This window comes from Crinia signifera, chromosome 1 (genome assembly GCF_055691185.1).
Source record: "Crinia signifera chromosome 1, ASM5569118v1, whole genome shotgun sequence".
Classification (NCBI taxonomy): Eukaryota; Metazoa; Chordata; class Amphibia; order Anura; family Myobatrachidae; genus Crinia; species Crinia signifera.
Window position 1 is genome coordinate 463076546 of NC_139217.1, and position 17927 is coordinate 463094472.

A 17927-nucleotide genomic window follows, 5' to 3' on the forward strand; every position below is an offset into this window, starting at 1 on the left:
ACGAGACCTTTTATTTCCCTCTCTCACTTTTATGTCCTGAAGAATAATTGCTTGTACGTTGCTTTAAACAATAAATATTTCTTAAAACAAAAAAAAGTGGGTAAAAAAAATAAATAAAAAAAAGGCAGTTGCTTCCTGTTTGGATGCTGCGAGGAACACATTCGCGTGTAAATTAAGAAGAGTTCTCTGCGGGATATCATGTCAAATAAAGACCATATGTGAAAGCTGCAACTAGCTGGTGGCCCGGGTTAATGCGTTTGTTTTCTTTTTGGCTGAGTCTTTTTGAATTGTATATAATTTAAAAATAAAAAAAAAATCTGCTGTTGATAAAACGGTTGCGGCCATTACTTAACACTACCCAGTGCTCGGACGAATGCGACAAGTGCGGCTTTTAGAGGAGGAGCAATTAGTCACAGTTTTGTCTCATGTCCTAACATAATCCAGATGGAGACAACCCCCCCACCCCCCAACAAAAAATTCCAACCCAAGCAATTAACCAAAGGCTTGGGAGAGATGCGATCGTTAAGATTCCGTCACTGACATCTCTGTAATGCGGCCGTTAATAAATAAGTCTGAGGTTCTTTGCTGATCACCAGAGGATTCTGGGTTCCCGTTACAGAGGGCGGAAAAAATGGCTGCACTGGTGAATTATTGTCATTGGTGTGGGTGCTTTTCCTACGCATGGAGTGTACACGTAATTCTGGACATCTGAAGCTTCTCCCTCCAAACCAGTCCTTCACTCATCAAGGCCTGCAAAGAGTGTCAGACATTCGGTACAAGGACGCTGGCCCACGTCAATGCCAATAGATGTAGACGGAACGGCACGTTCCATCTAACTGTTCGCAGATGCAGGATTGCCTTGAAATCCACAGATCCCGGGCAGCTGCTGGATTTTGACAAATTCACGGTTCTGTTCGTGGAAGCACTGCCGTAGCATTTCCTAGTCTTGGGTGCGCTTTGCAGATTAAGGGGGGTATGCAATGCTCCGCCTCTATTCCCGACGGTGGAAATAGCGGCAGGTCCCCATTCAGTGCGGTCTTTAACGACAGCATTGAAGAGGGATCACAGCAGAACGAGCCTGAATTCAGAAGCTGTGGGGCCCGTTCTGCCGATAACGGCCATGGACTGTCGGGATCCCGGGCTGCAGATCGACTACCGCAGACACGCCCACTTTTCGCTGATCGGCAGGCGGGACACTGAATCCAGCCTGCTGATTTATTGTCGGGCAAAATGTCACCTGGCCTGGACCACGGCTAAGGGAGGGATAGACAGCCGTGATCCGGGACTGCATACCCCCCAAAGCCTATTGCCGGGTGGGTATAATGCTGCCATGTAGGAGCCAGCAATCGGTGATACCTGGCAGACATGAAGACATGGCATACCACTCTGAAAAAGCAGAAAGAAGATTCTGCAGACCACATGGTGGAAACGTATTACAATTTGGAGAGAGCTAAAGTACTAATCATTCAGAGTCCTTCATTTTTCAATTGCAGTCTGTTAACTGGCAGTTAGGAGCTGATTGTTTGATACCATTTCTCTCAAAGCTTTAAAGGCACTCCTGCAGTCGCTAAAATTTTGATAATTACCAGCTGGGGGGTAACGGAGCATGAGAATTATAAAAAAAAAAAATAGAATACTGTAAAAAGAGAAAACCGCTGAGATCAGACCCAGGAGTGTCTCTGACCTCCGAGTAGATCTGTCACCCAGAAGCAGATGTCCCCAGGCTGGCCCTATGAATGATTGATGGAGCAGCTAAGGAGATTTTCGTCTTCTTGGTAATATCTATATTTGCAGTATATCTGTCATGGTTTCAAGACTGTCTTTGCATGTGGATTTGCACTCCGTGGGGAGACTTAGGAAGGGATGACTGGCATTTTGTTTTAGTCCATCTACATAACAAAATATTAATAACATGGATGTTACAGCCATCGCAAAAATACACCAGCATTATCTGAATGCTTCCCCTTCTCGTTGGCCACATAGTATATTACAGTTACTAGGAGACCGGGTCTGCGCCTCTGTGATGTCACAAATTCTAATTACTGTTATGCAGGAGGATACAAACAGCAGAGACATAGTAACAAAATATTACCTGGTACCCAACCAGCCTACGTACACATAACAGGCAAAAACAGTTACATGTATATACAGGACGTCGTTTGTGAGCGATCGGCATGAGCCCAGAGGAACGGAGGGTCCTGCTTGTAAGGGCTTTCACTATAAAAGGTGTTACTAGCTATATACGAAGTAGGCAAGACATCAGCAGGTAGTCACCTGGGATCACAAAGTTGTTGGTAGACTCGAGGGTCTAGGGAAGCATTGAGGTCAGGTAAATAGTGAGGTGTTCAACTTGGATTCTGAAGGGCATAAGGAGCCAGGGGATGGACTAATAGCCCTCTCTATCAGTCCATCCTCTGGCTCTAGATCCCCTTCAGAATTCAGGCAGCGTTGCCTGAAAGTAGTAAGAGTTTGGCGGCAGAATTAAGGAGGGTTTGAAAAAGAAGAGGGGGAAGGTGAAGGGAATCCAGTGAGAAGGTGGTTACAATAGTTGAAGTAGGAAATGATGTGGGAAAATGAAGTAGGAAATGATGTAGGAAATGATGTAGACCTACTTTGGAGGTGTGGAGGGAGAGGAAGGGCCTTATCTTAATAATGTTTAAAGATGGATCCAGTGGACACTAAGGAGCAACTGGCCATGGCGAGACAAGTCAACAGTTATGTCCAGGTAGGTGAATAGGGCGGCTGAAGAGATGGTGGTAGAGTGACGGAGGGGTGGTGAGATGAACAAGAGCGGAAGTTTAGTCTTGTACATATTAAGTTTGAGAATGCAATGAGAAACCCAAAATGAAACAACATTAAGGGGTATATGTATTAAGCCTCGGGGAGAGAAAGTGGACAGAGACAAAAGTACCTACCAAAAAAAAAAAAACACAGCCTGTAACATAGCAGTTATCAGCTGATAGGTGATGGTACTTTATCTCTCACCAAGCCTTAGTACATAGACCCAATAGTTTGAAATAAAAGATAAGGGGAAGATCAACACGTTACAAGGTGCAGAGTGTAAAGGGAAGGTGGTCTTCATCAAAGGTTGCAGCGAGGTAAAGGAGAACCAAGACTGAGAAATTAGCCTTGGACTTGTCAGAGAGAAGGTCACTAGTGACAGACCATGGGTGACGGAGGATGACCACTGTGACAAGCCACAGAAACACATATGGGAAAGTCTACAGTCAGATTTGGAAGGTTGTCAACGGGTATTTTAAATTCCAACCAAGATGAGGAAGTGAAGGTCTAAGGATTTTAGGGGAAATCCAGGTTTCAGTGATGGGGAGGAGGATGAGGGTACAGAAGATGAACAGGTCATATGAGAGGGTGCAGAGTGAATAGAAAGTATGTTCGAGATAGTTCTCGTTACCAAGTTCTATAATATGTACGGAAAATTCTCTAGACTTAAATGTTTGATCTGGATTTAAGCACCGTGAACAGGTTTGGTCATGTCTGAGCCACTTCCAAAATGTTCCAGCTTAGCGAATACATTAACCCCCCCTCCCATGCGAACGGTGTGTTTTAACGCCATAAAGATTGCTGTTCAAATGGCACAATAAGATTCCTATTAGAAAGCTGGAATGTGCAGGACAGAGAACACTTCACAGTCCCGACTGCCGACTGAGAACGTCCCAAATGAACATCTTTTGCGGTTACCAAACCCACGCTACAGGTATAACGGTCGATACAAAAGCGAATTCTCACATCGGAGAGCAGCCGAAAGTTTCCACAGCCCCAGGTGCACTGATATACAGTGTAGGCAGTGACACACAGACACACGCCGCACTCTGTAACTGCGCTTTCTGGAGACCAGTAAGACAATAAATGTCATTTCAGACAGGAATGAATCACGAAGACGGAGCACAGGGCAGACAATGGTTTGTACAGTGTCTTTGTGGATACATTTTCCCACGTCTCTATTTCCACGGTTGGTTTCTTCAGCTCGGGATGTGCCTGAATTCACCTTTTCCTCCATAAAGGTTCCGTTTCCTTCCAAGTTTTGGGGTAATAACAGAACACGCCCAGCTCTGTCTATTATCTGAAGTGGATTGTGGGAAAGGCGGAGAGAATGGATATAATATAGGGACGGAGATGGCTATTTGTAGAAGTACGGGCAGTGCCTTAATTTCCCTTTGACCTATGGCTCGAGAACGGTTCTCCGACTCTCCAGACAAGTACGTGCATTCAGGCGCATTGTTGTCGCCAGTTAAATAAACCGCAAGCTCTGCAGTCACATATACTTACTAAATACTACTTACTTAATATAAGAGAGTGCAAGCTGAAAGCCAGCAAGATAAAGATCTGCAGGGCCAGTGTTCTTGGCCCTGACTGGCAACGTATAGATTTAATTCGGCACGCTGGATATTAATCTCCGGGGGCGATAGTGATGCGCAGGGCACCGCCTCGCAATAGTGACATCGCTTAGCAAAATACCCTGAAATCACCCCCTGGTGTGTATACCCCATTAATGTAACACTTTTACCACCCAAAGGTCTTTTCCCCCAATTACTATTCCTCACCTATGTCACATTTGTAGAACAGAGTTGCTACCTCTCACTAGTGCGATGCCTTGGGCGGTTGGGTCGTGCTGACTCGGGGAGTCCCGTGCTCTGGACTTGAAGCTAGGCACACACCATACAACCTGCTCAGCTGGAGGTGTTCTCGGACAAAGAATTTAGCGCATACACACTGAACAACAATGGATACCGCTGCTATCAACTACCAACTGTCATTTTTTTCAAACATAGCTGATTGGCTGCTGCGCTATCACCAGGCTTAATACATCTGCACCACTGTCCGGGATTCAGAACAATCCCGGGCCGTTTCACTTCTCTCAACCGCAACTCGACTATTGGTATTCAAAGTACCGACAGACAAGGGTCGGAAAGTCCAAGGATTGGTGAAAACGGGCGCGGAGTGTGAATTCTGCAAAACATATCCGACTTGCTTTAAAGTCGAATGCTGATGATCATCTATATATAGGTCTAGTGTCACGGAAACACTGCCATCTGTTGGCAGCATGCAAAACTACATCTCTTTCTCTCTCGCAGAGGCAATCATGGTCCCAGGAGCAGCAGCAGGAGAGGAGAGTGGTGACATTACAGTGGTATTCACACTCCCGCCCAGGTGATAGGACAGAGGATACACGCACACAGTATAGGATGCCACAACATAACCATGTTAATCTGGGTTCTAGGACCTGTAAGGAATCGGAGATATAATGTAAGCTGCAGGCTGAGGCAGCAGGCGCTTAGCAGATACCAACCAGCGAGTGATGCTCCATGCAGAAGAGTCCTCATTACAGATCATTTATAAAGCTTTTTACATGTTCCAGAGCGCCCTGTATAATGCACGGGAGGAAATGAGAAGCAGGCCGTTCTTCTATAAATCTTTCCATGTAACAGCACAGAGGGGAATAGGAGGCTGAGTGCACGACAGGACGTCATGTGCAAGGCCCAGGCTGTAGGCTCTGACCTCAGGGATGGGGAGAGACACCACAATAGACATCTACTATATGGCTGCGAGACCGGTGGATACAGATGCTCCGAAAGTTAAAAACAGTCAAAATCAAGTGATAACCTGGATGGTGATGGTTCCAGGCCTTGGATTGTTCTGTATTTATGTCCTCCACGTGTTGATTCCCCAACCAGACACTGGTCTGCACCAAGCGCGTGACAGGGGAAACAGCGGCAGGGCCCTATTCAATGCTGTATTTCCCGACAGCATTGAACAGGCAGAACGGACCGGACTTTAAAAGCGGTCGGGCCCGTTTTGCCAAGGACGGGCGTGGATTGTCGCGCTCACGGCCGTATTGCGATGATCCACGCCCGTTTCTCGTGGAGATGACCTGTTTTCCAGCGCTCGGACATTGAATCCTGCCTGCCGGATCTCAGTCGGGCGGACCGAGACCGTACCAGGGTCCCGACTGTTGTGACCCGGGATTAAATAGCCCCTAAAACTCCTAGAATGTTAGAGAATTACCCTATATGATGTGGCCAATATGTGGTGGGTAATAAAAAAAAAACCTTTATTTAATTGCAAAATGTATTTAGATTATAATTAGTAACCTGCATTTTTTTCTTGTGGCACTGCAAGTCTCAGCAAGGCAGCACCTCTCATGACCTATAAGGCCTAATTCAGGCAGGGTCACTAAGACCGATCGCTGCAGTGTGCGTTGACGGCGCCATCTTTGTGGCCATATTGTAAGCAGCAGCAGGTGAGCCCTGCTCCCCATTACCGGCCGGCGTGTGCAAACAAACCCGTTGCGTCAGCCCGGCATATCCGCTTAGAAGATTCTGGCCCCCATCCAAATCGTGTTGTTGAGCGGCTTCAAATAAATGGCCTTTAATCATGAGGAGGAATAAAAGGAGTTACGAGCACAAGTTGGACATATAAAGGAAGAAAGTTCCACTTTATGGAAAGAATATGGATTCTTCCTAATTAACAGCATGTGTCGGTCCTGACAGGCCGTACGGGCTGAGAGAAGCGCACAGACGCACGCCGCAGCTGCTGCCCCTGCTATGGGAGAGCAAATGACTTTCATTAAAAAGAACATTCAGCACAGGGCCAGACTGACAACGGGACAGACAACACTACAGCCCCAGTCCTCCAAATATGCCGATCTGTGTCTATTTACTAAGTCTTAGATGGAGATAAAGTGGACGGAGAGAGTACCAACCAGCCAGCTCCTAACTGCCATTTTCATACCCAGCCTGTAACATGGCAGGTATGAATCTTAGTAAATAGACACTTTAGTTACTGTACGTTAAATCCTTTAGCAGACAGCGCACCGCAACAGGTTAAATAAGTTTTGCGGACCAGATTCAGTAAAGGAAAAAAAAAGTAATTTAGTGTCTAGAACAAGCCATGTTGGTACGCAAGGGGAGCAAACACACTTATATTGTTTCTGTGCAGGGTAAACACTGGCTGCTTTCGCATGCAGCCCACATATGTTATACAGCTTTATTTGAACACTGCAATTTAGATTTCTATTTGAACTCACCTCATCCAAATCTACCTCCCTCCGCACATGTAACATCTGCCCCACCGGCCAGGAAACATGATTTGCCCATTTGATTCAGGCTCGTAAGTCATTAGCAAAGCAAAAAAAAGCACTGAAAGTGCCAACATTTCTGGGAGCGATGTTCAAAATATCTGCTAAAAATGCCGGCGTCGCTCACATTTGTTATATAAATTCAAAGAAAAAATGTTGTGTAAACGTAGATTACATTTCCTATATGAGGTATAAATGACAGGTCATTGCGATGAAGAACACTGTCTGCTTGGCAATTGTCAGGCCTATTTCGAAAAATACCCTTGGCACTCAAAGGGTTAAGCACAGTAAAAGTAACAAGAGCTGGTATTGGACGGCGGTTTGTGACGCTTACCTGCGGTCATTTCTTTTTCTCCTGAATAACTTTTTGGTGTGCGCTATCTCTGCTTCGTGGGGCTGCGGGTGATATGCCTGGGGGAGAGAAGAAAGTGTGGGGGGGAGTAAACTCACTCTTAGTCTAACATCGCTTCAGGTAACTTAGACTTCTACAACCTAAAATCAGGCATGTCCAAACTACGGCCCTCCAGCTGTTGTGAAACTACAAGTCCCATCATGCCTTGCCACAGTTTTGTTATTATGGAATGCTAAAACTATGGCAAGGCATGCTGGGATGTGTAGTTTTCACAACAGCTGGAGGGCCGCAGTTTGGACATGCCTGACTGAGATGTTATAACAATGTGAACACAAAGATACAGCAGGAAAATCAGCGAATACTATGACACGGAGAGCATTCCAGGGGACGGGGACAACACATTACCAAGGTAACATTAGAACTCAGTCACCTCCAGCATATGGAATACACCCAGGAGCAGCAGTCTTCTGTCACTACTGCGTCCTTGTGTGGATTTATAGACTTCTATAGAAAACATCCTCTGTGTAGTTGGCAGACAATAGCCCAATACACTATTCCATGTACCTCAAGGTCCCCAGACTGAAGGTTAACGAGGAGCACGCTAACAATTGAACACTTGAATAACTTTATTACATACCGACAGTCACGTATAACGTCACCAGACGCTAACTTACAAGTACCATCCTCCAGGTGAGCAAGTTCATTGGGTTCTCAACCTCAGGCCATGTTTTGTGGATGTGCACAGGTGAGATTTCTGGGTCAGATATACCTTCTGTTCCTCAGGCAGACATCCTTAAAACATGACCTGTTGGCACGACAGGATGCGTTGGAAAATCTTGAGAATCGCTAACTGTGGCACTTCGGCTGCTATTTGACTACATATCCCAGCATGCCCTGCCACATTAGTATTAATAGGATCAAACAGCACAACTATGGGAAGGCATGCTGGTTAGTGTAGTTCTGCAGCAGGTGGAGTGCACCAGGATGCTCTGGAATAAGTAATGCTCAGCCGGGTAATGGTTACAGTAAAACCTTCAAATAAATACAAAGTTTAGTTAAGACATTGAAAGGCTGGAAAGAACGGATATTGCTGCAGGGTTCCAGGACCTCTATCCGGCAGATCATCGCTCTCTCGTATCGCCATAGAGACTGCACGAGCTGGTGCGACATCGCGACTGGGTATAATAGGAAGGGTCGGGCCTGCCCTGGCTAGCACACATCTCATCTTAGCAAGGAGAAGTACATACATAGAGATATATAGATATATATGGCTGAATGCACATTAATGAACAGGGATGCCAAGGTCAGATCATTACTGGTCCGCTTCCAGGACACCCAGAGATATGGAATACACAATTCCCACAAGTGAATCTAAAGCTACAGGAGGCCGGAACAATGACAGGAATTCAGCTTTTACTTCACAGCATCGGCTAGCTAACATTACCGCGCCATCACTACTGCACATGTAAATTACCTGGGGCGCAACAGACATTAAATGAAATACAGCCAATAGTGGCCAGCGACTGCCTGTGCACTCACCTTTGCTGGCTGCATATACTGATGGCCAGTGACTGACTGTATGCTCACCTGTGCTGGCTGCATATACTGATGGCCAGTGACTGCCTGTGCACTAAACTGTGCTGGCTGCATATACTGATGGCCAGTGACTGACTAAGCTCACCTGTGCTGGCTGCATATACTGATGGCCAGCGACTGACTAAGCTCACCTGTGCTGGCTGCATATACTGATGGCCAGCGACCGACTAAGCTCACCTGTCTGGCTGCATATACTGATGGCCAGCGACTGACTAAGCTCACCTGTGCTGGCTGCATATACTGATGGCCAGTGACTGACTAAGCTCACCTGTGCTGGCTGCATATACTGATGGCCAGCGACCGACTAAGCTCACCTGTCTGGCTGCATATACTGATGGCCAGCGACTGACTAAGCTCACCTGTGCTGGCTGCATATACTGATGGCCAGCGACTGACTAAGCTCACCTGTGCTGGCTGCATATACTGATGGCCAGCGACTGACTAAGCTCACCTGTGCTGGCTGCATATACTGATGGCCAGCGACTGACTAAGCTCACCTGTGCTGGCTGCATATACTGATGGCCAGCGACCGACTAAGCTCACCTGTCTGGCTGCATATACTGATGGCCAGCGACTGACTAAGCTCACCTGTGCTGGCTGCATATACTGATGGCCAGTGACTGACTAAGCTCACCTGTGCTGGCTGCATATACTGATGGCCAGCGACCGACTAAGCTCACCTGTCTGGCTGCATATACTGATGGCCAGCGACTGACTAAGCTCACCTGGGCTGGCTGCATATACTGATGGCCAGAGACTGGCTAAGCTCACCTGTCTGGCTGCATATACTGATGGCCAGCGACTGACTAAGCTCACCTGGGCTGGCTGCATATACTGATGGCCAGAGACTGGCTAAGGCTAAACTCACCTGTGCTGGCTGCACATACTTATGGCCAGTGACTGAGCTCACCTGTCATAGCTGCATATACTGATGGCCAGTGACTGACTGTACGCTCCTGTCATAGCTGCATATACTGATGGCCAGTGACACTACGCACTCACCTGATGAATATACTGATGGCCAGTGACTGACTGTGTGCTATTATATCACGCTCGGTTTGCAGCATGTGTGTGAGTGCCAGACACCCCCATGAATAGGAAGTGACCGTTATTATGGTACAGGGACCTACAACACGTGTTACAACCCATGGCCAAGGTAAACAACACCCCAAAGTGCAGAGCAAACTCACTCTGCCTGAACCCCCTGTGCAGAGTTTCCTATAAAGCCCATATAGGTGGAGAACGGATTCAGAGATGGACAGTGAGTCACATTTCCGAAAGCTGGCAATCGAAAGCTGAAAGATCGGTGTAATTGAGGAAGTCAAACTGTAGACATAGTGGTTATATGAACTCTCAGCCCCGCAGCTGTGTCAGGCTGCAGGGACTCCACTACAGCACAACCTCAGTATAACACTGGGAGATGGTCAGGACACAGTCCCCTCATCATCTGCTGGGATCTGGTTATTCTGCAGTCTTCAGTGTCATTGTAATACAAGAAAGGGGGTAACCCTGTGACAAGCAGGGTCCCCAGCAGCATAGAGTATATCAGGAGATGAGTGATGTGTCAGTGAGGACAGGGCTGCATGTGACAGGGGCAGTGACATGATGTGAGGAGAGGAATGGAGGCAGCAGGAAGACACAGACTGAGAGTTGTATAGTGGGAAGAGCAGGGTCCCCAGCAGCACAGAGTATATCAGGAGATGAGTGATGTGTCAGTGAGGACAGGGCTGCATGTGACAGGGGCAGTGACTTGATGTGATGAGGAGAATGGAGGCAGCAGGAAGCCACAGACCGAGAGTTATATAGTGAGAGGAGCAGGGTCCCCAGCAGCACAGAGTATATCAGGAGATGAGTGAGGTGTCAGTGAGGACAGGGCTGCATGTGACAGGGGCAGTGACATGATGTGATAAGGGGAATGGGGGCAGCAGGAAGCCACAGACTGAGAGTTATATAGTGAGAGGAGCAGGGTCCCCAGCAGCACAGAGTATATCAGGAGATGAGGGATGTGTCAGTGAGGACAGGGCTGCATGTGACAGGGGCAGTGACATGATGTGAGGAGGGGAATGGGGGCAGCAGGAAGCCACAGACTGAGAGTTATATAGTGGGAGGAGCAGGGTCCCCAGCAGCACAGAGTAAATCAGGAGATGAGTGATGTGTCAGTGAGGACAGGGCTGCATGTGATGGGGCAGTGACATGATGTGAGGAGGGGAATATGGGCAGCAGGAAGCTACAGACTGAGAGTTATATAGTGAGAGGAGCAGGGTCCCCAGCAGCACAGAGTATATCAGGAGATGAGGGATGTGTCAGTGAGGACAGGGCTGCATGTGACAGGGGCAGTGACATGATGTGAGGAGGGGAATGGAGGCAGCAGGAAGCCACAGACTGAGAGTTATATAGTGGGAGGAGCAGGGTTCCCAGCAGCACAGAGTATATCAGGATATGAGTGAGGTGTCAGTGAGGACAGGGCTGCATGTGATGGGGCAGTGACATGATGTGAGGAGGGGAATGGGGGCAGCAGCAAGCCACAGACTGAGAGTTATATAGTGGGAGGGGCAGAGTCCCCAGCAGCACAGAGTATATCAGGAGATGAGTGATGTGTCAGTGAGGACAGGGCAGTGACATGATGTGAGGAGTGGAATGGATGCAGAGCTGAAAGCAGTATAAAGAGTGGGATCTGTCTGCACTGAAACCAGATATGCTACAAAATCACAGACAGAGCATCTTTTTCTGCATAAAGAAACCAACCAGCACCTGAATTATACTGAGAACCTGCAGGATAATCCGGTTACCAGGTTACCAGCCAGTACAGCAGTCACAGGCCTGAGAAAGATGCTGAAGACATCCTAATAAAGGATTAGTGTGTACGTGTGTCATCTTTCATACACACGTACACAAAATGGCTGCCTATAATATATATGCGAGAGGCGCAGGACGGGCTGCGAGCTCCAACACCCTCAGAACCCGTCAGTAAAACTTGCTTTTGCACTTGATAAACTCTCTCCAGCAGTCATCAGCGGCCCACACATCCCCCTGACAATGGAAGGAAGAGGGTGTAAAAGAGAATTTCATACGGCTGACCCCGGTATTGTTCCAAGTCATGGAAAAAAGCTTCCTCCAGACTAGCGCTGACCACAGGCCGCTGTTCCAGCTAGGAGTCAAAGCGCGTCACGCTGTTTTTGGATACCGAGTTGGAGGGACATCGGCCCGCTCGCGCGTACCTGCTGACTATCACGTATGCGGCATTCTCTGCTTCTGAGGAAACTAAAACAAACTGGACTTTGTCGGAATTATTGTTCGAAAAAATTGGCAAATTATCAAAGATTTCAGACATCTCACAGTAATAAGAAATAAAGGTGATATAAGGATAGAAATGTTTTACATCACGTCGTTAAGCGGCGCTCCTCGCAGTGACTGTAGGAAAAGGATTGGGTCACTTAACCCGGTTCTCGGTTACCGGCAGTAGGCCGGACTAACCAGGGCTACTGGAACCATAAACTTGAGGCCCAAGCCCTCTTACCATCATTCCACCGGCCTTAGGTCAGTTTGCACCAGTCCAGCCAACCAATGCTTGGTGTCAATATCATGTAACAGTTCTGTCTGACAACCACAATGGTCCAGTAACCGTTGGCCATACACACGCAGATTTATCTTCAGATCTGTCTGGCTGGAACAAAAACCTGGTTATGAATGAGAGCAAATGACAGTTGACCATTTGCTTGGAAATGCTGGAAAACTGACAAACTGTCTCTCATCCATAACCATGTTTTTGTTCCAACCAGCCAGATCTGCAGATAAATCTTACTAGTGTATGGGCACCTTTTGGAACACAAGGCGGATGGAGAATATAATAGTGCAGCGAGGCACCGTGCCGGAAGTATGAGAGGGGACACGGTACATTTATATGGTGTCCATGTTGACCTATGTCGACATAGGCACCAAAAAAAAAAACACGCGAAACACGTGTCGACCTTTTTCCATGTCGGCCTTTTGCTGGTGTCGACCTTTTGACCATGTCATCCTAATGCATGACAACCTTTTTGATTAGCCGACTTTTCTGACCCGTACCCAAAAAATTTACTGATCAGTAGATAGATCTAGGAAATAGCGGGATACGGTCATTGGGTTTACAGCAAGTTGGTCGACAATCATTAGGTCAACATGGTCAAGATCAACAGGTCATTAGGTTGACACAAACATTAGGTCGACAGTCAAAAGGTTGACATGGAGTTTTTCCACTGTTTTTTGAGCCGACATGTGCCGACAGGCGGTATTTCATGACCTACCATCCACTAGGGCGTGGTGGGAGAATAAAATAGTGTGCCCGAAGCATTCGAATGAAGCGAGGGGATGTGCAGCATTGGAAACTGTGTCCATGTCGATTGTGTCGACATTCAGGTAAAAAAAAAAAAAAAAAAAAACAGTGAAAAACCGATGTTGAACTTTTGACTGTCGACCTAAACCCATGTCGACCTAAAATCCACAGGAGGGGGAGCAAGCATGCTCTAAGTGCACTGAATGCTGGACTTTGTAGTGCACCAATCGCTCCACTGTTTTATACTGCTAGGAATTACAACTCCTCAGCAACGCCTTATCCCAACCCCAAGGGATTAATAAATGGCCAAACATCCAAGTGCATCACGGAGGCCACAATGGGTCCATCCGGCGTCCCCTGTTGCTGTAGCGTTCACCGGGTCACGTACTGAGGCACGGTAATGGCCCGTTACCTGGCGGCAGCAGACAGGAAGCGTGTGGTGTAAAGAACCTCCAGTCTCTTACATTGTCACCGAGTCTATTTATAACCGCAGCGAGGAAATGCTGGAGGGAGAAGGGGGGGGGGGGGGGGGCAGGAGTCTCCTACCAATGGCTCTCATTTATAGAGGTCCAGGAAACGCTTTGCTGCATTATTTCCTCCAGCGAACTATGAATGTCAGATTGGATTGAAGAAATAAAAGGTTTCCCAAGATAGATAAAAACTCAGAATTTATTTCCCATAGACACAAACACAGAGGGGCGGGGGTCTCAGGGCGCCGGGGGGACAATGGGAAGTACACAGAGTCGGAGCAGATATTGACAGCCCCGTCACTGAAGATCACCGCTGAACGGCCTGGGAAAATGAAACAATAACAGCCATTAAGGAACCTTTCATTTATTTTTAACTGAATGGAAGCGGGACAAAGGGAAACGCTGCTGAAGTTTTGTGTTAATGGAGGCGGCCATTCATAAGAAGGCAGCTCGTCAGATCACCGGGAACCAGCGGCAGCGCCAATCTTCACATGCCACCTTCAGGACAGTGACAAAACTAAGACCTACGATTGGTTAGCATTACTGCCTCACAGCGCTGAGGTCATGGGTTCTATCCCCACCATGGCCCTAACTATGCGGAATTTGTATATTCTCCCCGTGCCTGCGTGGGTTTCCTCCGGGTACTCCTGTTTCCTCTCACAATCCAACAATATACTGGTAGGCTAATTGGCTTCCAACACAATGAACCCTAGAATGTCTGTGTGTGTGCGCGTGTACATGTGGTAGGGAATATAGATTGCAAGCTCCACTGGGGCAGGGATATTCTCTGTAAAACGCTGCGGAATATGTGCGCGCTATATAAATAACTGGTAATAATAATAATTATCTTCCACAGGAAAGTAAAATACACTCTAATATTTTAGGTGTAAAATTGGCGTTTGTGCGCGCATCAGATTATTAATCAACACACACACACATCAATCAGCATAGCCGGGTACTAGCAGCACCCCACTGACAGCACCGATTACATGGAACTCTCCCTATGATCAATGGGATCTGCCAATTAGGGGGGGGGTGGTGTGTGTGTGTGTGTGTCAAGCATTAGGTCAACATGGTTCTAGGTTGACATGGGTCAAAGTCGACATGGTTCTAGGTCGACAGGTCATTAGGTCGACACAAGCATCAGATCGACATGGGGCTTTTCACTGTTTTTGACCCAAATGTCGACACAGCCGACATGGGCACAGTTTGAAGTGCACCGCATCCCCTTTGCTCGCTATGCTTCGGGCACACTATTTTATTCTCACACCACGCCCTAGTAGATGGTAGGGCATGACATACTGCCTGTCGGCTCAAAAAATAGTGAAAAACCCCATGTCAACCTTTTCACTGTCGACCTAGACCATGTAGACTTCAGGCTTGTGTTAGCCTAATGACCTGTCCATCTAAATCCATGTCGATCTAGAACCATGTCGGACCTGACCCATGTCTACCTAATGGTGTCGACCATCATGCTGTACACCAAATGACTGTATTCTGGGAAGGGGGGTGGGGGGAGCGCGTCGCCGGCTGTAACGGAGCGTGTCGCCGGCGGTAACGGAGCGTGTCGCATGCGGTAACGGAACGCGTCACCCTAATCTCCCTACAATCACACACGTCCCGTATAGCAGCTATTAATATGAACTGGGCTGATAGCAGCCTGGACTTGGACGTGCTCTGCACAGGAGACTCCAACGTTCTCGCATTACTTAATGACCTGGACATAACCGACTGGCTGTGACTCCTCGGTGATATTATGATCGCAGGGACAATACCCCTGTGGCGCCAGTGCCAAGATGTCTGCAATGTCCTGGCTCGGGACACTTGTTGTTCGGACACTTGAACTCTGTTTACAGTGTAGATGTAGCTTTGCCGTTACGTGTCATGAGCCAAAAATAGCGGGCCTCGCGACGTGGAAAATGTGATATTACAGAGTTTTGTGGCTTCCTCTGTGCATACTTCACAAGTTCTTGCCAGTTGCAGAGAAAAAAAAATCTATAATAAGCTACTTGGATAGAGTTGTAGCACCCCCAAGTGGCAGCAAAAGGAGCTGCAATAATGAATGGAATCGGGCATAGCCTGACAGTAGGAGCATAAAACATAGAAGGTAAAATACTATATATTTGTATTTATTACCAGTTATTTATATAGCGCACACATATTCCGCAGCGCTGTACAGAGAATATTTGTACAATCACATCAGTCCCTGCCCCCAGTGGAGCTTACAATCTATATTCCCTACCACATGTACATGCACACACAGACATTCTAGGGTTAATATTGTTAGGAGCCAAATTACCTACCAGTATATTTTTGGATTGTGGGAGGAAACCGGAGTACCCGGAGGAAACCCACGCAGGCACGGGGAGAATATACAAACTCTGCACAGTTAGAGGCATGGTGGGAATCAAACCCATGACCTCAGTGCTGTGATGCAGTAATGCTAACCATTACACCGTCCGTACTGCCCCGTATATATAACACATGGTGGGGATAGAACCCATGACCTCAGTGCTGTGAGGCAGTAATGCTAACCATTACACCGTCCGTACTGCCCCGTATATATAACACATGGTGGGAATCAAACCCATGACCTCAGTGCTGTGATGCAGTAATGCTAACCATTACACCGTCCGTACTGCCCCGTATATATAACACATGGTGGGAATAGAACCCATGACCTTAGCGCTGTGAGGCAGTAATGTAACCATTACACCCTCCGTACTGCCCCGTATATATAACACATGGTGGGGATAGAACCCATGACCTCAGTGCTGTGAGGCAGTAATGCTAACCATTACACCATCCGTACTGCCCCGTATATATATAACACATGGTGGGGATAGAACCCATGATCTCAGCGCTGTGAGGCAGTAATGTAACCATTACACCATCCGTACTGCCCCGTATATATAACACATGGTGGGGATAGAACCCATGACCTCAGTGCTGTTAAGGCAGTAATGTAACCATTACACCATCCGTACTGCCCCGTATATATAACACATGGTGGGGATAGAACCCATGACCTCAGTGCTGTGAGGCAGTAATGCTAACCATTACACCATCCGTACTGCCCTGTATATATAACACATGGTGGGGATAGAACCCATGACCTCAGCGCTGTGAGGCAGTAATGCTAACCATTACACCGTCCGTGCTGCCCCAATATGAAAAGCATTGCATCGTTAGGGCTAAAAGGATAGTTTGTGAAACATTGGATGAGATGGTACAAAAATGTCCACACTGAAAGATTCAGCCAAAGCTGTACATAAAGCCATCATGTCCGCTACCATCCCCATGTGTAGAGTCCCCCCTTAACCTTTTGAGTGCCAACATCTGTGAGAGATGTGCAAAATATCCGCAAAAAATGCCAACGTCGCCCACATTGGTTATATAAATTCAAATAAAAAATGTGTAAAAATAGATTTTATTTCCTATATAAGGTAACATTACAGGTAATTATAAATAAAAAGGTTTGCTTGGCAATTTTCACATTTATTTTGACAAATTCACTTGGCGCTCAAAGGGTTAATATGTCTCTCTCTCCGTCAGCCAATGACAGTCACCCACTACCATGGTCTCAGCCTCCAATTTGCAAATCCAAGATTTTTGAGCAAACAGATAAGATGCTTCAGGGCGCTGAAAAGCAGCTAATGAGACTAAAGGCCCCCATACACTAGGGCGACTTGTCCTTAGGACAAGTCGCCCCCGACTTCCCCCTGAGCTTCCCCGGCTGCTCCCTGGGGGAGCTTGATTAGATTGGCACTTGATGTGCCATTTTTTACATGTGATAAATCGTCTCGATTTATCACATGTAAAAAACCCGGGGAGCAGGAAGGGGGGCTACAGAGGTGGGAGCAGGGGGGCGGGGGACACGTCTGTGTCCCCCGCTGCTGGGGACGCTGCGGGGGACAGCGTCTGTGCGAGGCGGTAGAGGGAGCAGGGGGGCTGGGGACGCTGCGGGGGACACAGGCGGCAAAGAGCCGGGCAGGGGGAGCCGGCCGGGAGCTGTCAGTAATGAATAAAAAAAAAAAGCCCATACAATGAATGGGCAGCCTGTGATTGGCTGCTGAGCGCTCTCTCAGCCAATTGCTGACT

At 47.5% G+C, this 17927-nt stretch overlaps 1 protein-coding gene across 3 annotated transcripts in view; it reads right to left on the minus strand.

Annotated features, from left to right (window-relative positions):
- The window catches only part of CTIF (cap binding complex dependent translation initiation factor), a 156764-nt gene that overhangs the window by 88049 nt on the left and 50788 nt on the right, over positions 1–17927 (minus strand). For all 3 annotated transcript variants that reach the window (XM_083155298.1, XM_083155299.1, XM_083155301.1), the window contains one exon: positions 7431–7507. In XM_083155298.1, coding sequence (XP_083011424.1) covers positions 7431–7507 — 77 coding nt within the window. The remainder of the gene's footprint in view (positions 1–7430; positions 7508–17927) is intronic.